Source organism: Lepisma saccharinum, chromosome 9, assembly GCF_977018435.1.
Source record: "Lepisma saccharinum chromosome 9, izLepSacc3.1, whole genome shotgun sequence".
Taxonomy (NCBI): Eukaryota; Metazoa; Arthropoda; class Insecta; order Zygentoma; family Lepismatidae; genus Lepisma; species Lepisma saccharinum.
Window position 1 is genome coordinate 69,243,581 of NC_139237.1, and position 25,165 is coordinate 69,268,745.

At 39.6% G+C, this 25,165-nt stretch overlaps 1 protein-coding gene across 1 annotated transcript in view; it reads right to left on the bottom strand.

The window, feature by feature from the left end:
- Window positions 1–24,471, bottom strand: part of LOC145992118 (protein rhomboid-like) — a 95,198-nt gene extending 70,727 nt beyond the window's left edge. Inside the window, exon 1 of the mRNA XM_083128365.1 lies at window positions 23,910–24,471. Within this exon, the coding sequence (XP_082984491.1) occupies window positions 23,910–24,206 (297 nt within the window). The 5' untranslated portion in view covers window positions 24,207–24,471. The remainder of the gene's footprint in view (window positions 1–23,909) is intronic.
- Between the last annotated feature and the right edge of the window lie 694 nt (window positions 24,472–25,165).

Here is a 25,165-nt window from a genome sequence, read left to right on the forward strand (position 1 = left end):
ATGGCTTGCACATCAGCCTGACATTCAGCCATTCGAATGGCCAGCAAAATCACCTGACCTCAATGCAATTGAAATCGTATGGTCCATTATGGTGAGAGAATGGGAACCTGGCTATGAAAGAACGAGAACAATTACGTGGCCATGTGTATGACGTATGGAGAACTATACAGAACAGGCCACGTATTTGTCATAGACTTGTTGAATCTATGCCCAGAAGATTACGTGAGGTAATCGACAACAATGGCTGGTGGACTCATTACTGAACACACGTCAATATTATTTGAAACATTGAAAATCAAGTTTACTTTTTGTTTGTTTGAATGAGTGTGTCCTTTCTTTCTTTCTGTTTTCCCTAGAGACAATATATTTATTTTCTTTGAAACATTTTGCATTAATTTAGCATGTGACACAATGGTCTCAAAATATGGCATTTCAGTTTGGAACAGGCAAACTAAGTCGAGTTTGCAAAAGCAAATACATTTTTCTTCGCCCTTGTAAATCATTGTTTCTTCCAATTATCGAGTGCTTTCTTTGCTTTGCGTTGCTTTAGGTCACTCAGTCCTCTATCCTTTCATCATACAACTTGACTATGGGCTTCAGGTTTGACATCTTAATAGAATTTCTATCAAATATAAATCATCAACTTGAAATATATTTCACTTACTAGCTCCTACTTTCCAAAATTTGGTATGTTTGGTTTTCTGATGATACACGTGATATCGTAAAATTTGAATATAATAGATTTGTATTTTATACCTATGGAGATTACTTACTTACTTTTGTATCTCAGGTCTCTTGTAATTACCTACAAATTATGCGAAACAATGCACTAAACATCTCCTCCCCCCGACCTGTTTTCAAGGATCGATCCAGCATCCACCTCACAGAAATTTCCATCTCGATCATTGCATATCAAATGAGTGTGGGTCTTCGTGAATCTTCCCTGTAATGCAGATCCATAATTTGCTCTAGAGAATGTGAACATAACTGAAAGCAATACTTGTGTATATAATTTCAATTTTGAACTATTGATTCATCTATTTACTTCTTTCATTGTGGGAGGGAGACTGGAAACCGGGAGATAGGCCAAGGCCCTTCCAGGGCTGTATAGCCACTTATTTTTATTTACTTCTTTCGATCCCAGGTTCCATACCCGGTGGAAGCACATAGTGGTTCGGATCTCACTTTACAACGTATGTCAAGTCCCGATTAGCTTTTCTATGCAAAACGTGGATTGAAAAAATTACTTAGTCAAAATTTGTGACAGTTAGTTACTGATCGCAAGTTGCATTGTTGCAGAATATGCGGATACTAGACGTGTTGAAAGCAGAGGTGTTCATTTGGAATCAACCTCCCTCACCCCCCGAGATCGCAGTCGCCCTCACCCTCACAAGTCTTCCGGAGGGTGAGGGTGAGGTCTGCCCTCACGAGGGTGAACACCATGGTTAAAAGAACCACGACGATGAGGATGAGTCATGATATGATAAAAGCGCACAAAAAACAATGCCCAGGCCGGTATTTTTTTTAAAAAAAGGAATACACCTATTCGGTAGTATCCCCGTCATTCACACATTTCTTAAACTTTCACACATGTCAATTTTTACTCTAATTGTTTCTCGGATATGAACGAGATGTGCCTCCCCAAACGCCCCGTCAAACAAAAAGCGGATTCTCCCCGACGAACACATTTTGGATCTAATACCACTCATAAATTAAGTGTCCAGAAACAGATATTAGGTATGAATATACGATTAAATACTCCTTAGCAATTACAAATAATTATAAGCTAACTCGTGGCCGAGAGTTAGAACGATGTGACTAAACTTCCCCGCTCTTGCTTACAGGGGCGGCGCCAGAAATTTTCGACCGGGTGGGCAGAAGCTCCATAGTGATAGATTAGGGTGGGCAGTATAAATGTAAGACCATGTATGTGTACGTAAGACGTATGTATCCCCCCCTCTCTCTTACAGTCCCGATTTTCCTCTTACTTCTTTTCTCTTTCCTTGCTTTCCTCTTTATTCTTTTCTAATCTATTCTCGCATCTTTTTCCATTTCCTTTCGTTTTGTCTATGATGGACACAATTATTTCAAGGAAGTGTTTACACATGCGCAGCCATACCCAGCCATACATTCTAATCACATTCTTTCATGCTTGTTAATACAGTGAAATAAATGTGAATTAGGTTTAAGCTTGTGTTGCAAATACCAGGCACATACTTGATTTTATGTATTCGGCGACAATGATAGAAAGTGCGATGGTAGGCAATCGTGAAGTTTCTCGTAATTTAAATGCATGTTCCTGAGCATAGTATTTTCATCGTATAAGTTTTTGACTGAAAGAGTTTTCTTACTCCTTGGGGGTTACTTTTCTTAGCTTACAAGGTTTGTACAACTGACAAATCTATCTCAATGTTTGTAGTAGCAGCGATTGGGTGCCAACATTTGAGGGGCAAGGACAATATACGCAGGGGTGCCCATCCGCCCCAAGGCCAATGGCGCATCCCCACAAAAATCATGTCCATGTCATCCGCCCCCCCCCCCAATTATATTTTGCGCCCTGAAACTATATCGTAATCCCTACACCGAAAGTAACTTTTTTCTTAGCTTTTTGTTACAAATGATGCACCTGCTTTAAAATAAGCAGTATATTTTAAGAAGTGATGTTACTCATGAATATGGAGAATATCGCTCATGTCTTGTAATGCAGCTATAGCATAAAAATTCACATCCACCTCAGTAAAGCGCCAAACACGCATTGTTGTAACAAGCACATTATTGCGAGCGAAGCAAGCAAGAACATTTTTACATCCATTTCTTTGCAGGCTTTCAAGAATATTAATTTAACGGGGATTTACTTTCTTAGGATCCCGGGATATTTAGTATTTTCCAACTTCTGTTTTGGCACGTTTGGGGTCGGAAACGTGTGGATACCATATCGCTAAATACAGTCTCCAAAATTTAATGTTCAAACTCTCTCTTCACTACAGAAATCCCTTGACAATCTAAGATTTAACACTTTATCAAAAGCTTCCTATCTCCCCCTTTAAATGTAATACTCAATCCTACCACAAAAATGTCCATGCCAATTTTAGACTTACTGTTGATATTGAAGACTGGATATTGCCTCCTCCAAAAAATTAATTCTCAGTCTCCACACCAGAATTTCTGCAACATTCTACGACAATAGTAATACACAAGAATTGGATACCTTAATGCTCAATGCCCCTCTAACTAAAATACCCGCCATAATCTAAGACTCAGAGTTGAATACTGTCCCCGCCAACGTTTAATTCAGAATTCCCCCCAGAACCCACGTGCCAATTAAGGCCTAATATATAAGAGTTGGATATTTATCTCCCCCCCCCCCCTCGTACCTTCAATAATGACCTTAAACGCTTTATTTTCTTCATCTAATGGATTAAATATGGTGAATTTAAGGTGTAAAATTTTTACCTGTATTTTGGAAAGATTTATAAATGTTCAATTTTACATTATTTGAAGGGAAATAATCTCGATGGCGCAGCCTGTCACCCCTGAATATACGTTTTCTTGGTAGAAAAGGCTTAGCATAAAGAGGCCATAGTCCGTGGGCAAAAAGTGGCAAAATGTGGCTGGGGCACTGCATCCCCCACTTCCCGCTACTCCTAATCGCCGCCACTGAATGTTTGGATTAAAATGAACGTCTTATTAGGAATGATTTAAAACACACACGGAAAACAAATTATTTGTTCATTGTCCATTAAGTATCCCTAGGCTAATGAAAGGCTATGTTGACAAAATATCACTTGTCATAAGTAATAAACAAGTAAAATTGAGAAATCTGTTCAGAATTTAAGAGATTATTAGCTAAGTTGCTATTCATTTTCTGAAGAACTGTCATATTACTAATGCGGGAGAAGCAATACACGTATGGTTACATGAACATATTTTTTGAGGTAACAAAATGATTTAGGACACAAGGATTTCATCGAAGTTGATCATCGTACCAGTAATACTTCATCTATTTTTCATTGGGTTGTATGGCGTGACCATTTAGAAGACACTAGAATGTCAACCTCTATCCTGTGCAGCATACCCTGGAAACTTTATTCTTTCAGGGCAACGAGTCCCTGGCGCCTGGAACTATTGTCAAAGTAATAATTTATGAGGGTTTGTATTTTGAGTGTCAGCATGTGTTTGTTTTCGCCCCTTCGTTACTTTCATCTAATCACCATTGAACCTTATAACGTCGTCATTATTAAAATTAGCAGAAAAATTACTTACAATAAAACAAATCAACCAGAACTTACTCTTCCAAAAATGGAGTTTCATTAGTTTATACCTCTTAGAAAGTTGAGGTGGTAATTTCAATCGCACATCGTTTCATTAGTGGATCAAGGCAGCTAATTCCGTGAACAATGACGTTGTTTTCCGAAAGTCTCAAATATTTGTCTCAGGCAATCACCCTCTTAAAATAGACGCATCTTCTGTGGTGATAAAATGCCACGTTTGGTGCGAGTTCTTTCTGTATATTCTTCCCCAATGGTATAACGCTGTCGCATTATAATGAAGAGGTCCTGTGTTTGACTCCCCCATCTGGTGGAAGCACAATGCACACTGGTTCGAACTACACGTCAAACTGTATGTTTAGTCCCGATTAGCGTATCTGATCATGAAAGTGGGCTTAGAAACAAACTAACATAATCGTCTTCTATATACTTCGTGTCATAACTTTTTTTCTTTACTTCAGCTGAATCTACAGATTCTGTTGACATTTTCGGCTGATTCATGTGACAAAATTTATGTGTGGAACGAGGATTTCTAAATAGGATAAGCCACTCATTAGCAATTGAATAATTCTGTAGCTTCTTCAATATATAACTGATTTATTAAAATTTATTCACTTCGGTATTGTAGTGATTGATGTGATTCCTTCTTATTAGTAGAACGAATATAAAGTTGATATTTCGTATATCATATTGATATTTGAAGATGACAGGTATATAAAAATTATAATGAAAAAAAGGGACACTTCTGGAATTTCAATGCAGAGCTAATTAAAATTATATTATACTCTATAGCAGGCATGTCCAACTTCAATCAAGCAGTGATGTACTTTTTATTGTCACAACAGGCAGCGAGCTACTATTAATCGTTCTTCTTTGCAAAAATTTGTACCTACTCAGCCATTATACATTATAAAAGTTGAATTCAAATAACGGAAAATTCGTATAATTACAATAGATAACTGCGATCGACCAACAAACGCCCCGCGATCGACGCGTTGGACATGCCTGGTCTATAGCATACTTAAACTAGAAGGTTTATGGCTGCAGCAACATAAGCCTTCCATCTGTCCCTATCCTGGGCAAGATCAATCCAATCTTTCCCATCCTTACCGATTAATTTTATGTCCATCTCAACGTTATCCCTCCATCCTCGTCTTAGCCTTCCTACTGGTCCCTTACCATCAGGTTTCCCAACAAGAAACCTATAAACTATTCTTTCCTCTGCCATTCGTGTCACATGGCCTGCCCATCTAACTAAGTCTTCTTGTTTAAATTATTCTAATATTAATTAAAAAGTCGAAATAATTTGTTGTGTTGCTGGAGGAAGTAACGCTAAGATGATGTTTAGATTTGTTTATTTGGAGATTATTTAAACCATAGCCAGGCCGGGATATAATACGTAGTGGAGGCCCGCAGCTGCAGTCCTCAAGTTCACCCTCAATTCTGATTTAATCTTGATCATACCCAGCATAATTTTGAGCCTGCTAAGCCTACTAGCTGCTTTTAAAAATGGAAGTATTAATTTGATCACAGTTTTTGTTTCAACAATGACAAAAGTGGCTTTTTATGGGTTGATAATATGTGAACATTTCCAGCATAGATAATATTCACAAGTAAAATATACATGTTATGAACACCAGGTTACACTTAAATATTTAATCATTCATATATCAACGAGTATATGTACTTATTGAATTTGATTGGGTGGGCAATCGGGTGGGCAGAGGAATTTTTGGGTGGGCGCTTGCCCACCCGTGCCCACCCCTGTCGCCGTCCCTGCTTGCTTACGAGTTCGAGGCCTGGTCTCAGCATGGAGTTCTATCTCTGCAGTGTTTCCTTATCAATTTAATGTAATTATAATCCATCCTCATAGTTGCGATAAATTATAAATGTGTCATGGTAAAAACAAAGCAAAATAAGAAAAAAATATTGTAACATTACTGCAATGTCAGAACTATGTTGGCAAAAAAAAAGTGAACACCAGATCATTTTCAAACAGGCATTTGGGGAGAACTGTGCAGAGGTAGACAGACAACATGCTCCCGAAAGTTGCCAATCGACATGACCTTCGGTACTGAAGTTGTGCGTTGAGAAAACTTTGCTCGAGGCTCCTCAAGCGTCTTATCTCAAATGCCTCGGTGTTCGCAGCATTGCCAACTCATTTTTCGTCGAGAAAATCTTTTTTCTCCTAATTCATTTGCCGTTGATTGTACTTGCCCCAATGGAAGTTTCATAATGGAAAATGAAAATTTTACTTTTTAAGTTTTCGGTCGAAATGCGTCTACCGTAGTACAAAAATCTAGGGGGCTACAGGGGGGATGAGGCCTGGTTTTGGGTGCTTCAGCCCCCCTGTAGCCCCTTAGGCTGGTGCGAGAAACAAGAGAAAAACAAAAGAAAATAAGCGACAGGTGAACTTGAGATATAGGAGAATGGGAGAATCTGGGAGAAAGGAAAATGTATGAAAGTGGAGGAGAAGAAACTGCAAAAAATGGGAGATAGATGAACGTAAGAATTGAGAGAAAGAGGGCTGTTGGAAACTGAAATAATGCCGGTGTGAGAAACGGGAGAAAGAGGAATGTGAGAAAATGAGAGACCCGTGAACTTGGGGAAATGGTAGAAAGATTAATGTGAGAATGTGGAAGAAAGGCAAATGTGTGATAATGGGGGAAATGAAAATGTAAAAAAAGTGTGAGAATTTGAAAGCTCAAATATTGGAAACTGCGTAGAAGATCTAATGTGAAAAACTGGGAGAAGCAAATATAATAAATTGGGAGAAAGGGAAGTGAGAAACTGGAAGAAAGTCTGATGTGAGAAACAGGAGAGACATGAGGAAGGTGAAAGTAAGATTTTGGGAGAAAGGATATATAAAGGAACTCAGAGAAACGAAATTAAAGAAAAATATATTGGAAATTGAGATGTCGAATATGAGACTGCGTATAAAAGCTAATGAGAAAAACTTGGAGAAAGGCAAATATAACAAGCTGGGAGAATATAGAATGTGAAAAACAAAGAGAAATGTGAAACTCGAGAAAAGCCGGGTGTGAGAAACGTGAGGAAGGTGAAGGTCAGAAACTGTATCGTCCGCAAATCTTCAGCAGTAAGCCCGATATCGAACCCTTTACGTGGGGTGATATTTGAAGCTTGCGCAATTCATTTAACGGCCCATTACGTTCCCGAGGATTTGCACTTCAGTGAAGTGGGGTAACTGCTTCTTTTTTGAAGACACGTTCTTTTTTCTCCCCTCTACTTTTCTGTTTTTCTTTCTCTTTTACGTTGAATCTTTTTTACTTCCACAAGACTTGCCTTACAAGTCCGTATGGGAAAACAGCTGTGGCGATGTTTATTCAAGGTCACGAAGATGAGAATAAAAGAGAGAAGGGAGCTAGCTACATTATGTTTTTTTTCTTCATATTTGTCGCGGAAGTCACGTTCGAAGGTTGCGAAGTTCCATAACTTTAGCGGGAGCTGCAAGGTTTCGGCTTGGAATTTGGGTCACGAAGTTTTATAGTAATTTGTCATCAGCGTCTTCCAACTTTTTTTTACCTGTTTCTAGTCATTAAGAATGCAGAGGGAGTTGCTATCTCTTCCGAATGGGCCGATTGTCTTTTGCTTAATGTTTTTTTTTTTGTCTTTCAACTTTTAAATGACCAGTTTTGTGGACGTGAAGAAATGGAACGTCAAATCTGATCACCATGGCGCACAATATTGACAGATTCAGCCGATGGCAACCACGGAAAACTGTTTTAATGGGAGTGGTAGATCAAAATCGAGTTTGGGCACTACTGTACCGGCTTCCCGTCAAAAGAGCAGAATACAATAGGGGTGCTTTATCGGAGTGGCCACAAAGCGAATTCTTCGCTCCCGAATATACTACATAGGGGACATTGCATGTAAAAGTACACCTGAATCTCAATTTCTGAAATTAAATGAAGTGCTGGAACTTTATTCTATGTTGTAAATCAACAATCTAAAATTGTCATTTGGAAAAAAAATTCAAGCATTGTAGATAATTAAGTTAGAAGGCAGAACATTTTAACATCTTGATTTGTTTTGCATTGTGTGTCACCCGTGATACTATATCGATTTTTCTTTGCTTTTACTAATGCTATTTTTATATTCTGCCGTCGAACAACTTCAGTAACACAAAAGATCAGCAGTGAATTTTTATAATTAAGTATCTAAGTATTCATACACCACAGAATACGGTATTAATATTTGTTAAAGGCCCAGGTACCTGACGTCTGTGGTTTACAAACGATTCCGGAATACACAGATTAGTCAGCTTCCGGTGTGAATTTGTTGAGACATAAGACAAACTTCGTGGTTACTTCACTGAGCACTTACGTCTTCGATGTAACTTCTTAGGTATTCAATTCACTTGGCGATAAACACGCTGAAAAACACTAACGGTGAACACTTAAGGGGAGTTGGGGGGAAAACACAAATCTTGCTGACACCGAGTTCGACGTCTTCAATCTTCTAATCCTCCTGTCGTTGTTTCATAATAAACATGTAGCCTCTCTTCTTTAGTAACATGTTCTGGTAGAGATACTGCACAGACCGATAGTTCACTCACAGTTTATTCTATAGACTCTATATCTCTTTCCGGCTGAGATCATGGCCGTTAGTTCAATTACAGTTTTTCACAGCCAGCGAAACCAATAACCAACGTAACCAATAACCAACGTAACACGAATCCTAACCGTATCAATGCTTGACTCGGACTGTCTTCTCTGCAACGCACATCAACCGTTCGCTAGAAAAGACGTTAGCTTATCTTGCCGCCCTTTTCTCGCCAGCGAGGGCGGGTCAACTTTTATAAGGGGTGCGTTAAGATCGGTTACAATACCAAAAAACAGCTGTTGTTGTTGAGTTGGTGTTTTAAGTCCACTTTATATACAGAGTAAGGCTAATCGGGACTGGACCTACAGATTAAAGTGGGATCCGAACCACTTGTGCCTCCACCGGGTATCGAACCCGGGACACCTTGATTACAAGGCGGCGACGCTACCACTGCGCCATCGGGGAGGTCCTACCAAAAAAAACCAGTTAATTTATCCTTTAATTGTTACATTTCCCTCCTTCTCGCTTTGTCTTAAATACTTTATTTTTCATAATAAATTTCTTATTAAGTAAAGAGGCAGTGTCCCACCCGTGACACAAAATTGTTCATTTATAATTATAAATCAGGGAAATATTATAAGGGTAGTTATGTTTAATCAAAAGGGTTTAGTTTCATATTTAATTGAACAGGAACTGTAAGAAAAATGTTATAAAAGTTGCTTTAATGTAAAAAATGTAGTCTGTGACAATGAAATGTCCCATACTGCTCTGCAGATAATTAAAATAACAATTTTCCAAAATGTTTGTGCAATAAGCTGTAACTAATCCATTCAATACACTATTAGCATGTCAAACTATATCTGTACATTATAATATTTTCTTAGAGAGTAACATTAGAAAGTATGCATTATTGTAATTATTGAATCATCTGCAAAGAGAAGACACACAAAAGTTGATTGTGAGGGAATAGTTGGTTCGGAACTACAGACGGGACCAGTTCCACTTTCAAACCCTGGCTGACAATATAGACTGCAGGACTGATTTCCGATTGATTGGTTGACTTATTAACGATCTTCATTTATCTTCGTGTAAAGCAGGTCGAGGAAGTGGGCGGACGATAGAAACATGTGTGAGCTTCGCTAAAGGCACCATCCAGGTATTTGTCTAGAAAGACAGATGATAAGTACGGGAAAACGCGTATTTACAAACCCTATAGTACTGCAGAACCTCCAGTGATATTTGGCTACTGATTGGCTGCCATTCCGGAAGTTGATGCAGTGTTCCTTCAAGTTAACGCTAGATGGCAGTGTTCAAATTAACAGTGTAGATTTCAGATATCCATCCCAACAAGATAAGAAACTCATTTACACTACGGTTCATTTTTTAGCAAAATTATTTAAAATAATGTTTTAGAAGACAGAAATCAGAACTCTTCTTGAAGTGAATGATTTTTTCTATTTAAAGTCACATCAGTGCAAACATTGTAACTACCAATGACTATTGAGAAAATTATGTATATCCACGTATAGCATTTTAAACATTATATTTTATTATATAAACGTATATCTCTTAACATAATTTCGACAATATGTTTACAAACTTTATTACTATATAATCACAAGTCTAATTTTTCCATACTTTTGCTGTAAATGAAGAAGCAAGGAACAATGGACACGGAACATAAACACTTCCGGTGCACACAGCCAATAAAAAAGTGTTATATACCTCTGGTTCTGCAGCATTATAGGGTTTGTAAATACGCGTACGGCGTATGGGAAAACCTCAGCCAGGAACACCGAAGGGTGGGGTTTTAACATTGGGAGTGTGGTAGCGAGTACGTTGATAATTTCGCCGCTGTTGAACGGTGCGATTCGAAAAGGTGAATGAGGTCATAGTCTCATAGCTATACCAAGACAAAAGGAACTTCTGTTACGACGCACAACATTTGCATACAATCAGAAGCTTTCTCCCGTTAAAAGCAACATCATCTTATATTGCAAAAGATTATAACACTGTAACTCCTATTATTATTCTTAAACAACAGAAAAGACTTGTTGGCATCATAGGCGTGCGCGGACCCTCTGATTAAGGGATGCAAAACCTTGATGCAAGTTTAGTTCGAGAAAGGAAACCCTCATTCCATCTCACAGTTTCATTGTATTGACGGGTATTAAACAGAGGCGTATGTAGTGTGTCTCCGGACCAACCGAAAATCACTGTCCTTGTTATCTCAGAAAAGCGGGGGGGGGGGGGGGAATCGAGTGGGCAGAACGAAGCGGTGCAGTCCCCCCTTTACTGTTCTTGTATGTGACTCAGATTAATTTACATATGAACATGATTTCGTACAGCAGATTCAAAACAACTGCACATAATTGATTCGTTTATAATGCGTGACCAATTTTTTTCTGCGACCACATAGGTGTAACACAACTAGACTAACGAATAAGATGCGTGCGTCTTAATAACAACTAATCTGCTGGAGAAGGAAGTGAGATAGTGCAATTACATAGGAAATAAACCAGCCGTAGTTGCTTGGAACTATCGTCGGCTTTAAAATACTTTATTTATTTTAATACTTTATTTTTTTACGTTGCTTTTTCTGCCATTGTTTTCTAAACGCAACAATGATGAGTGATGGTTAGGTGAAAGTGATGAAATGATACACACAAATAATACCCATGCCGGGACTAGAACCGGGGAACTTTGGTTAAATCCCCGAAAATATCTTGAAACTTGACATTTGAAATAAAGTATGGACGCCACAAGTTGTAGAAGAAACCAGTGTCACAGAATGGACAGTGGCTTGGACAGTGCACAGAACCACTGCCCATAACTGGAAGGAACAAATATCAGAGATATTAAAATATATATGATAAATAGCCTGTGCATTTAATGTATACATAATTTATAATGTAAGAATGGGTGTTCACGTTCTCATGTGAACATCACCACGCAACGTGCCTGGACATGAGACATCACATCAGATTCCATATCGATATGAAGAGCAAAAAAAAATATTTCAACAGACTAAACTGGAATAAGACACCAAGAGCTATCTCGTGACAAATTGCAAGTCAGCTCACAACCGAGATATTAACATGACCAAGATCGAACCTGATTAACATGCATTCATCATGGAAGCTGTCTGGAACAATGAGGTTGCGCTCTCCCTTCCAGGAATTAATTCGCGTGATGGAATCGTTTGCTCCAGATCAGAAAAATCAAGGAAACCAGACGTTGTGTGGTCTTTCAAGCACCATGCACTCATGCGTGCATCCATCAATTTCTTTTTCTTTCAATTCTTTTGCCCTACTTTCATTTCTCTCTTCACTTTTTGTCTCTTCTTTTTTTTTTGGTTGTTTTGGACGTATTTTTTCTTCTCTTTTTCTCGATCGTGTTTTTGGTTCTTCGCTCCACTTTCACCGATTCTGCGGTTATTTATGTCTTCCATCTCCAGTTCTGAGTTTTGGAATGTGACTATTTCATTTCTTCGCCTATCTCTTGATACACTCAATTTGATTTTTACGTTAATTGCTATTTCTTTGAAACTTTTTTAACACTTCGTTTTCATCATTGTTGTTCTGTAGTTTTCTTTCTCATACAAAGACTCCCATAGTTTCTATTTTCTATTTTTTTCTTAATGGAGGTGTTTTTTTTTATTTTTGCTAAGATAGTGTTATTTACGTATTTCCATTTATTTGCGTTTCCTTTGTCAATCTCTCGTTCTTTGCTTTGGACATACACCTACATACACAGTCAGCACGGTCTCCTCGGATTCGGGTTCGAATCCCGGCCTGGGAGTTCTCTATGAGTGACACTTCATCAATTTCATCATAGAACCAGTCATCCTCACCGTCATGATTTTTCAAAGTGGCAGAAAAGCGACGATAAATAACATAAATAAAAATTTAAAAGAATCAAATCGTCTGATTCGCCCCTCCGCCTTTCCAAAAAATTTGCAAAACTGCACTGCTTTAAAAATAGTTTTTTTTAGCCCTTCCTAATGGATTTTTTAGTGTGGCTGGTGTATTCCAAAATTATATTGATTCTTGTTCATTGGCTCATATTTTCATGTGACGGAGGCAAACTTAACTGAAACCACTGCAAATATCGTATCTATGTCCTACATGAATATATTTTCACCACTCATCTCCTAAGTCACCGTTTACCAAATTACCGTATGCCGAGACCAATGGCATACCCAGGATTTTCAAAAGGTGATGTTACGTATACCTTTTTGATAGTCAGCCTTCATTTTGCCATCTTTTCCTGCCTTTGATGTGTTTTTTTTTAAGGAATACTGGACAAAAATTGGGGTTATGACCCCACCAACCCCCCTTGGGCACGTCATTGGCCGAGACCGAGAACGAGAGAAACGTATGTCAAATCGAAACGAGGCTGTTCGAGAGTCTTGCCTAGTTTGACACTTTAATAAGGTATCGGGACCGGGACGGACTCGTAAAAATCGTCAGCAGATCCTTCAAGACGAGACCGAGACATAACATTCGAGACCCGCTCAATCTCGGTCGGACCTCAGTACCATAAACTTAAAATTGGTAAAAGAAAAATGTTTGCGATATTATGCATTATTCTTAGAATAAGCAGATGTTAGAGGTTTCTGCAATCTGCTCCCAAAATATTCTTTGGCCGGATCCACCTATATGAAACCCAGAATCTAAATGGGTGGTGGGATCCACCTATAGGAAACCCCACATCTACGTGGGCAAGCAAATCAATGTCCACCGGTGCAGAACGGGCTTCAAGGAGGGACAAAAGATGAAGGCAACAGGATAAGGGCGTGTTCACACTAAGCTTCACCAAATCGTGGAGCGTGCCGTCATCCCCAGCAATAACCAGAGGATGCCGTATACAAGCGGTCAAAGACTATTGCAGCAATGTTAATATTTCATCCCCGTCCTGGCATTGTCATACGCAAACGACCGGCGCATGGTCGGGTTACAAAAGCAATGTCCACGCGTCACCATTGTCTTGCGGATTGTGGTTAATCGTTACATCAGCACGGAATGCCATCATTGTCTCGTAATGCATTCCCACAGCATTGCACACTGGAAGTACTTTCTTTTGTTTTATTGCTTTCTTTTCTCTTGGCCTATTAATCAAGATGTCCCTTTTCCTTTCTTTGGCCACAGGGAATTCGATTTTCAGTGAAAAAAGTTACAAGGCACTGGAATAATAATTGTGCAACATAAGTTTTGCAACAATTTGATTTATTTATTCCTTTTTTGCGGCAAATCAGTAATTAATTAATTAATTCGATTTATTTTACTTCACTTTTGTGCCGCTTTTGGCGAAGATGGTGATGAGTGATGGTCTGATGAAATGAATGAATAGACACACAAACATATCCATTCCCCAGGCCGAGATTCGAACCCGGGACCCCTGGGCAAATCAGTAAAATTGAAAAATAAATAAAAAAGCACTATTGTGCACGCCACCTCATTCAGTGCATGAATTTTATTTATTTCCAGGCACGAGAAGCTACACAAGACACTAACTTATTATTTTCTTAGTTTTTGTTTTAAGCCCACTTTATGCACACAAAGACTAATCGGGACTGGACCTACAGTTTAAAGTGAAATCTGAACCACTATATGCCTCTATCGGGCATTGAACATTGGACCCCTTGATTACAGGACGACTACGTTACCATTATGCCATCGAGGAGCCACACTAACCTATTTATATTATAAATTGGGTCAGTACCTTTGCTCTCAAATGTGAGTGGTGAGTAGGAAGAATAATTTCTGGGATACTTAACAGTAACACTCATGTTCTTTTACATTATTTTTACTTAAAGATAGTCTTATGTTAATGCAATATTTGTTTTTAACTCCATAGTTTTCTCTACTCACATTTTCTCTATCATTTTTTAAAATTATAATTAGTATTATGTTATGATTGCCGTTATTGTAACGGGTATATCATTAAATATAGGTGTATGTCTATGTGAAATTCTTAATTTCTTCTTTAATTTTTTCATTATTTATTTTTGTCTGCATTCCTATATACTTTTATTATCTCTGCTTAGATAATCTTATGAAATTGATGACAAGGGTTAGGTGATAGGGAGGTCATGGATGAACCTCGCCAGTTAAACAAAGGGATTATTATTATTATTATTAATTTTAAAATCACATCTAAACTGCGTGTATTGCCGCATGTAACAGGCGGCCACACGGATCCCACTTTAAACTGCAGGTCCATTCCCGATTAGCCTTTCTGTGCATAAAGTGTACCTTAAAAAAGCTAAGCGTAAGTCTCAGATATCTACGTTTATATAATACAACTTCGACATAATCTCTACCGCAAGACCAAAAACAGATAAGAAAAATAGCACGACCGTCGCCCCCCACCCTCACGTACTCCCCCAACAATAATACATCACCTCCCCTTCCTTTATGGCGCTCGGTCACAGAAATTAAGACAAACCACCCAGAACCACCCGCATTTCCGCGCCGCGAATTTACAAAAGGGGATGAAAAATGAAAGAACTATTGTTCTCTGCATGAAACATTGAAACACGAGCTTCGTTGGACCCCTTGCAGAGAGGCACGCGGGCCTTCAATAATTCATCGCGGAGGAATTTGAAAAGCACTCTTACATTGCAGCGAAGAGCAGATTCTTCTATTGTCTACGGTACTTTTTTTTTTCATGTGGGGGTGGAGGGACTTGGCGACAATTTGAGAAATCAAAGTGCTATTTTCTTTTCAGTTCCCTCTCTCCCTTCGCGTCGTGAAATGTGGCCTAATGCTTCTTTTGTTCCCAGAATGGAAGGGTTGCTGAGGGTTGTATTGGAAAAAACCTTCTCGGTAACTCAAGTTGATATCTGGAAAGTGTCTGCACGTACGACATGTCGCAATGAATTAATGTTGATTAGTATTGTGCGGTAGTTTTAAGACTAGAGCTGTTGATTTTCTTTTTTTTAGAAAACCAAGTTGTTGTTTTTTTGAAGAAATTCGTAAAAACGTTTTTGAAAAGTTGAAACTTCATTAAACCTTTTTTTTTAAAATTGAAATTTCATAAAACCGTTTTCGGTTTTGAAAATCAAATTTCGGTTCCCACACCGTTCTTCGGTTTTAAAAACTACTTAAGACCATCACATTAAATGTAATGGGAGTTAATGGAAATTAGTGGTCGCAAGCCGCAAAATAAGACTAAACAAGTTTGGCGCCTAAGTAAGTCTATAGCTATCGGTGATCATTTTTTTGATGACTATGCAATTCTGATTCTTATAAACACCGTGTCATTTGAAAAATTCCCAGTGTATATACACATGCACAAATATCAAGAGTTACTGATTTTGGCCATGATAGAGGCAAATGGAAGATGTACGTTGATGCGACGTTAATCCTTCTGGTTTAGGAGTGCCAAGGAGTTATTTAATGATCACCAGATTGATTGCCGCTGCAAAGCTGGATTTATTGGATACGATTCCAGTCTAAAGCATTCTTCATCCAGTATTTGCGTAGCAATTAAGTTAGCGAAATAGCGGAGTTATGATTTCGCGCGCAACCGGAGCTCCGAGGGTCACTGACGTCCGCACGATCTCACTGTAGTTGGCTGGTTGCATGGGAAATCAACCGCCCTGTATAAAATCAATTGTCCAAAGGAATATAAGGCAAGTTAGCCAGTAATTAATAATATAAAAATATATCAATAGTCCAAGCTTCTAATTATAAAAAAATTAAAATACAGATGCAGGGGCGGCGCCAGGGGTGTGTGAAGGGATGCTTGCACACCCATTAATGTTCTTTCGCACCCCCTTTTCAAAACTTATGTTCAAACGAAAACACCAACTCTTACAGTGTCATACTATGTCATGTCATATTGAGCGCCGAATGTTAGGTATTGAGGTGAGACCGCTGTTATTGTATACAACAGACAAGCATTGGAAATATCCTCCGGTGGTCCATGTGTGTCATTGGTCTCGCTTGAACAAGCTCTTCCTTTAAAATTTCCAAACATATCGTTGTGCTAAAATTAATGAAAAATGAAGCATTGGCATTTTATCATAGAAGCCTACTAAATGCTCATTGGTATTTGATTTACTGGCTAAAACATGCATCATGTTTTCTTTATTTTCAACATCACACCCCCTAAATTTCAATCCGCACCTCCTCAGCACCCTTAGATGACCAATCCTAGCGCCGACGCTGTTTATAAGTAGAGTGGCATTGGAGAGAAATTTGGGGAATTACCCTGAATGAATTTTGTATTCAACTCTAGTCTCAAACTTGAAAGCAAACCAAAGTTAGTTGTTGTATCTCGGTAGATTCATCACAAAGAAAAAAAATGGATATTAATTTTGAAGAAAGTAGTTACTGATAGTGGACACACAGTTTGAACATTTATATACCCATCGAAAAAACAAACGCGCCACTATCTCGTAATAAATTATATTTAATATTTTTTTTATTTATTACTGTGGAACAATTAGGACGTTAATGAGGGAAATGAAGTGCAGAATCTAATTAAGCAATAAGTACACATCCTATCGCCATCTATACGTGAAACTCTCGGACAAAGCTTTATGTGGTGGCACGTTGTCCTGCAGCAGCATTTTGCATTATACCCCGGGAAAGACAAATCCATACTCGAACGTTCGTCACTTCACTTTACTTAGCGATCGAGCTGATAAACTTTATCACACTGACAGGTTGAGACTTGTTCGACTTTTCGACAAGCACGCTCACGTCTGTGGGGTCGTGACATTTTGACTGTGGAATGTTTGCATGTAGGAGTTTGTTTCCGTGTTTATTTGAGTTCAGTCGGACCTTGTCGAAACGGCTTTCATCGGGGTTATTTTGAGAATCCGCCTGTATATGGATCAGGGGAGGAATGTTTTGCAAAGGACTTGACATCGCGAATCTAACGTCTAAAAGAGCTGTGATTACATCCTTGGGCTTTTTTCCCCCTCAGCAAAGAAACGTCCAGAAGAAACAAGCGTTGAGGGATCGCGGGTCTACAACACAGCTGACGGAGGGAGAAGAAATCGCTGAATGATGTAGAGTCCAAAATTAGTTCCCGGTAAACGCTACGTTCTGGGTTAACGACCTACCCGACTAAAAAGGGCTTCGAAAAGGAGAAATCGAGAGGAGTCGAAAGCCTCAGAATTTGCACACCGCCGAGAGCATGTCCCGACAGGTGTCGTGCGTTTTCACGCGAAAATTTTGTTCTCACGAAAATCTCTTCTTCCAGTTACAGATTTCCCCCTTATTCCTATTCGTCAGTGTTGCCAAGTTCATTGAATTGATCACCTTTCTTGCGCTTAACTTTCATTTTTTCGTTATTGTTAGCATCTTGTTGGTCAATGTTACTTTCAAATTGTTAACTTAATCACGACGATGTGAGAGCTACCCGATGGCGTATAGGTAACTAGTAACATTGTGATCAAGGGATCCTGTGTTCGATACCCGGTGGAGGCACATAGCGATTCGGGTTCCACTTAGAACTGTAGGCCCAGTTCTAATAAGTCTTTCTGTGCATAAAATTGACAACAACTACTCAAACAACATTGAGGTTGAATGATGATTACTTGGTATGAATGGAATATTTTTTGACCATTGATTGATTTGATTTATGTTACGTCGCTTTTCTTCCACTTTTGGCTAATCGCGACGATGATGATATGATGAAATTGATGAAATGGATATTCACAAAGAACACCAATGCCAGGCCGGGATTCGAACCCAGAACCCCTGGCCACGTAGCGCACTGTGGTCCACTCCGCCACAGAAGTCCGCACATATATGTGCGACACAACATAAGTTCTACAGCTTTCGGTCCAGGCGCCAGGGCCTCGTTAGTCTCCTAGATGCTGTCCAGGGTGTACTACGTGAAAGAGAGATAGTTGAGGGTATTCAGAAAATGGTCACTCCTTAGACCCCATTGACATGGTGAGGTAGGAATAAAATGGAAAGTGATAATGAAAAGGAGAAGGCAAGAAAAATAGGACGAAGCAGCGATGGAAAAATACCCAAGAAAACACTAAGAATGAAAGAAAATAGAGAGGAACAGAGGATAAAAAATAAAGAAAAGACAAAAAGAAGTGGAGAGAAGAGAAACAAAAGGGGGAGAGTGGAAGAAATAAACATACAAAGAGAGAAACAGAGAGAAAAGATAAAGAAAGAAAGAGTGGAAGAAAGAAACACGCAGAGAGAAACAGTGAGAAATAGAGGAAGAAAAGTAAAGAAAAAGAGACACAGAAGAAGGAAGAATGAAAAGCAAAGAAGAGGGAGAGAGAGAACCTGAAAGACAAAGTGGATAAAAGAAATATGGACATAGAGAAACAAAATAAGAACGTAAGATATAGAATAAAACAGGAAGAAAATAAAAAGAAACAGGAAGAAAGGGAGGGAGAATAAGAAGCTAGAGGGAGATTATTTCCGTAACAACTTTGGCTGTTATGCATTTGAAGCATCGGAACGAGTCACAACTCTCAAAGCAGCCAATCAACCAAGCGAGCCGCTGACGTCATCTCAACCCAAAACCTATTGATAAGCCCCTTGGTCAGGTTCTACACGCCCACTAGGATCGCTAGACAGACTCGCTCAGTCCGCTGGAGATATTCCGAAAGTGATTCGACTCTACCACCACCGAACCGTTAATACAGTAATATGAAAATACTTTGTATCCTCTTGAGCAGTGGCGGCTGGTGGCTCAGAATTAGGTAAAGAACTAGTAGGAGAAAATGGATAGAGAAAATTAGGTGAATAATTGCACATACTTATTAGAGAATGACGTTTATTACAAAAACACACAAATTTTAGTTTCTTGTTAGAAACCTCATTCATACGACTGTTGATCTAATATTCTCTATTATCCCAATTCTCTCTTAATTCAGAGCCACAGCCGCCGCTGCCTCTTTTTACATAATATAAAGAGCGACCTGGAGGAATTTCTTGTAAAATTGTCCTGGTTTTCTACAAGTTCTTAACAAAAACTCAAACTTAAAAGAAAATTATATCAAGTCACAGCATGCTCGCTAGATGTCACGCTGGTTCGACTTCGAATTGGATCGTAGCTAAAATCGATACTAAAACACAGTCGATTCGATAATGATCGATATATGAAATCTTAACAAACCGCTTCACGAGTCTCATCTCCTCGACACTCGAACTCGTATATACGCTATATTTGAACATTGTATCATGTAGCGTTCAGTTGATTTACCGTGTTTTGTTGTTGTTATTGGGGTGTTATTGGTAACCCCAAATTCGCTAGCACTGCGCTATTTTTTACATAGTACGGGGAGGAATCGTAGACAGAGAGTGGCCCGAGTATTATAACCGCGTTTGTTACAACCTGTCCCCTTTCCCGCGCTAGGGAGCGCTGGACAGTTTCGGTGCCAATGAGAAACGAGGAAAAAATCGTCTGCTGGGCAGCGAGGAGCGAATGGAAGCCAGAAGAGAGGCGCTTACGTAGACGCTGTTGCGACGTTGCGTATTTTAATTGGCTGCCTGGCTTTGACTTTTCCCAGCACCGAGAAAAGCCAGGGAGCAACTAGCGCGGGAACCGGGACAGGTTGTAACAAACGCGGTATAATGCGCAAAGAAGTTGGACAGGAGTGAATGTTAAGGCTTTCCCGTGAAAGTAATACCATTTTATTAAATTGCTCTAATTGTCAGTTTGCAAGTAAATAGATCAAATAACTTCGCTAGCAATTGGTTTATTTTGCATTTCTGCCACCTTTGGCTGATCGCAAAGATGAGGATGAATGGCGATTCTGTGAAATTGAAGAAAGGACAATCAGGAACATATACGGGCAGGACAAGACACAACTTCCCACAGAGGATCAGCAGTGGCGGGGACCGGGTTCCAAAACGGGGAGGAGGGCAGTTTACTTTTCCTAGGGACGCTCACAAAGAGTGCTCATCATTGCCAGGTCGGGTTCGAAATCCTGGACTATAATAATTTGCGCAAAGTTTATGACATAAAAGAAGGGTAGCGTCAAGGACTTTTGAGGCGGGGGAGGGGGGCGGGCACCTCTGATAGCTAGTGTAAATATAAATGCGCCCATTACACGGACTTAGAAATTACATATATGCGTATGTGTCTGGGGGGGGGGGGATACGCTACATTTTAGAAATTTATTGCACTAAACCAAGGAAAATTAATTTTTAAATTCGTTGGAAACAACTATAACAAAATTTACAAAATTGTTATTAAGAAACAATTTCTAGAAATATTGGATCAGAAATACCACGAGCAGGCTTATCAATATGCTCCTATAGTATCATATGGTTTATTATATATATTATACGTAAAGTACAGGGTCTCCCAAAAATGTACACACATTAACAGGAATATCGAAATCAAGTGTACATTTTGAAGCATAAGAAGAGTCCATGCTCTCAATGCAGATGATTCTGACCGGAGAGTACGATTTTTTGAGTGGTACTTGGGAAAATGTGCCAAGCAAATGGATTGAGTGAAGAGGTTCAGAAGAATACCCTCCGCGTTCACCAGACTTCACGTCCTAGACTTTTTGTATGGCGATATATAAAATATAATGTTTACAGTATCAAACCGGCAAGAGTGGAAGAATTGGAAGGCAGCAATTGAATGAGAATGTGCCCAAATACCGAAGTAAACGATTCTTGATGTTCGCGATTCTGTTACGTCACGTTTCCAGCAGTGCCTGGATCAGAACGGTCATCAGTTTGAAATCAAGCGTCGACAAGGAAAAATTATTCATGTCTGTAGTTGAAAGTTAAGTCTATTTTAATAAACAGTGACATTTATTGATTGATTGTTTATTTTACTTCACCTGTCTCCTACTTTTGGCTAGTTGCGAAGATGAGGATGAGTGATGGATGAAATGACACTCATGTCAAGACCGGAATTGGAACCCGTCGTGGCGCGCTGTGCTTACCACTCTGCCACGGAGGTCGGCAATGGTATGACTGAAGATGACTGGACCCCTCTCCGATTTTCTTCATATTTGGCATACTTACTAATTGACGCCTGCTAATGACGAATCTGAAGTTAAAATTTGTCGGAAACGTCCAGAAATTGCAAAATAATTGCGAACCATTGGCGCTAGCCCCACGAACCATTGACGTGTGGTTAGGTTAGTTTCGGTTAGGTTAGGCAAACATAGTTAACATTTCGGTACTAGTTTACTATCCTTCGGACACATTTATTTATTTTTACAGAAGAAACTACGTACCGTAATAAGTTCCTGTAGCATTGTCGATCATCGGGAAGGTGTTTTGTGTCATGTGGGAATGTTACATAGCTGAAATTCATGTTGTTCGTTGAAAATTAATTCTCCGACGGAGAAAAGCGTTTGGCGCGTACACCTTCGTACACCATCACGCGACGTGACTGTAACATGACGCGTCGTGATTGTGTTTTGTTCATGTTCATTGGGTATCCAGTGTTTCAAACTGTCTGCGTTTGCAACGAGAGTCAGAAGGATGGCGTGTCGCTAGCCCCACGAACCATTGGCGCGTGGTTAGGTTAGTTCGGTTAGGTTAGGCAAACATAGTTAAAATTTGGTGTCGTGGTAGTATCAGGATCTAGAAATTGGAAATAATTGCGAACCATTGACGCTAGCCCCACGAACCATTGGCGCTAGCCCCACAAACCATTGGCGCTAGCCCCATAAACCACTGGCGCTAGCCCCATAAACCATTGGCGCTAGCCCCACGAACCATTGGCACGTGGTTAGGTTAGGCAAACATAGTTAAAATTTGGTGTCGTGGTAGTATCAGGAATATACATATTTGGTTGTGAAACAAAAACAAATCGCGAAAATCGACTGCTTCCATTCCGAAAACTAACGCCTTATTTTCGCTTATTTTGCAATTTCTAGATGTTCTACACCTTCAGGAATGTTCCGCGAAGCAGATACGTAAGTACGAATGTCAAAAATTGACGAAACGAAAAAATTAGAGGTGTCCGAAGGATAGTAAATTTTTACCGTGAAACAAAAAAATTCGCGAAAATCGACGGTTTATATTCCGAAAACTAACGCCTTATTTTCGGTTATTTTGCAATTTCTAGAAGTTTCCAATTCGTGATGAGGAGGCCTCAATTAGTGAGTAGGTAAGACTGCAGAATATGGGCTGCTTAGGAGGAACGCGGTTCATAATTTTTTGGTAACGTTTTGTAGTTAGTAATCGGGAAAAGTAAGTTTTAAAGTGCGGAAAAATGTTTTTCTTTAAAAAAACAACAGAAAAACGTGTCCAGGTTGGGCGGTATTGAAATCGTAGCAGCGAAGGAAAAGGCATATTCCTGCACAAATCTAGTGAAAGCAAAAAATGCCTATGTTGTTAGGTAGCTAGGTTTAGTTCACTTAGCCTAAATAATAATTAGTCATTGTATTTATGCTAATGAAACCTAACCTAACAGGCCTAACCTAACCTTGTAGGCATTCCTCGAAGAAATGATGAAAGAAACTGTGCGTAAACAATATGGACACGAACGAATGGAGAAATGCATTGCTTTTAGTAGCAGACCGAAAAAACATTTTTCATTGTATTTATGCTATTGGAACCCAACCTAACAGGCCTAACCTAACCTTGTAAGCATTCCTCGTCTGAAATAATGAAAGAAACTGTGCATCTGTGGGTGGAATCCGGAGCGACAAATCAACTCGAATTCCGCGAAACGAAGGGTCTCACTTATCGCACAACACTTGAGTCCGTAAACAATATGGATGCGAACAAACGGAGAAATGGATTGCTCTTAGTAGCAGGAAAAACATTTTTTACGGGCAATAATATAATAGTAATCGTAAAAGGAACGCCAGAAAATAGAAGTAGAAAGTACATACTTTCAGGGGATATAAATTTCGTTCGTCTATTTAGAGGGAACAAGCAGCCCATGTTCTGCAGTGAGACCAGTGAGTATGCCAAATATGAAGAAAATCGGAGAGGGGTCCGGTCATCGTCAGTCGTTCCTCGTTTATAAACACTGACGCTATAATTACTCAAAATGTATACATTTTATTGGGACACCCTATATTATTCAAACTTCGCCACCGTATAGACAACTATAAATACAGAAGTTCGTTGCCCAATTTGATGTGTTAATGTCAAGCCCACTTACCTCCAATATGCTAACAAGTAGTATGAAGTACGGAGCGTGCAAGGTAGACTGGTAATCGAGTCCCGGTTGGGTCACGATCCCGGTTCGCTTGGCCGGTTTTAAGTACGACTGGCATATCAGCTGGAGCCACAGCCTCCAGCGGGTCACAGCGGACAATTTCTTCTCCACCGGTCGCGGCGTGAGCTTCTCTTCGGCACGTTCCGGTTCCACGGGATTCGCGATCAGCTGAGCATCCTCCTCGCCGCGATCCGCCCTCCCGGACAACTCGAACTTCAAGAACACGTCGCCGTCCGTCATGACGTCATCTCCCGCCGACGCGAAGGTTCGAACACGGGCACCACCAGCACCAATTCAGTCTTTTTCGCGACCACCGACAACGCTGACTTCCTCGTGCTGACAAGTGACGTCATAACTAGATGGGAACGCACCCCATACACACACGGGTTATCCCAAGCGTCTACACGCACGACCCGGCCGCGAACGCACGGGCTCTCAGTCTGGCCGACGCATCTCTACGCCTCACTTGTTTTGTGTTGTGCACGGACCGAACCTTGGGAACATTTCACCGATGTCTCTCAAGGAATATAGAAGTATCTTAGGAAGAGCATTCCGAGACACGGAGCTCTCCCATTGGCTAGAAGCCGCAACGAGCTCTGACGTGACCAAGGGGATCTGTTAAGGGGCGTGGCTCGCGTAGCAATGGAAGCTTACGGGAAATATTTTCATTTTTAATTGTCCATATCTTGCTTCTGTTAACCATTTGAGGCAGAATAATAAGCAAAACGCAAGGAATAAGACCTAGGCAATAATATGAAGAAGTTTACAGCACGCAATTACAATAAATGGCGTTATACAAATCAAACAAAAAGTATTCACGACTATCCTCTTATATCGGCCCTACATTGAAATCTGAAGTTGCGTATGGGTAAATAAATACAATTTTACGTATTAAATATTTCGCTACCACACCAATACTTATTATCCTTCATACCTTCAAATTTTCACAGATGTTTGTTATTAATAATTTGTTCATTATAATTTATATATCTAGTATACATAGGATGTCGCTGTTGTCATATGACGTCGCTTTTCTACGTATTTAGGGTAACCGCAACAATAAAAATGAATGATGAAATGATAAATTTGATGGGAGCGTAGGCTAGATGAGTGTGGCAAGCACTGGCGTACGCAGGGGGGCTTAAGGGGCTGCAGCCCGCCGAAATTCTTAGAAAATAAAAATATCAAATGAAGACAGT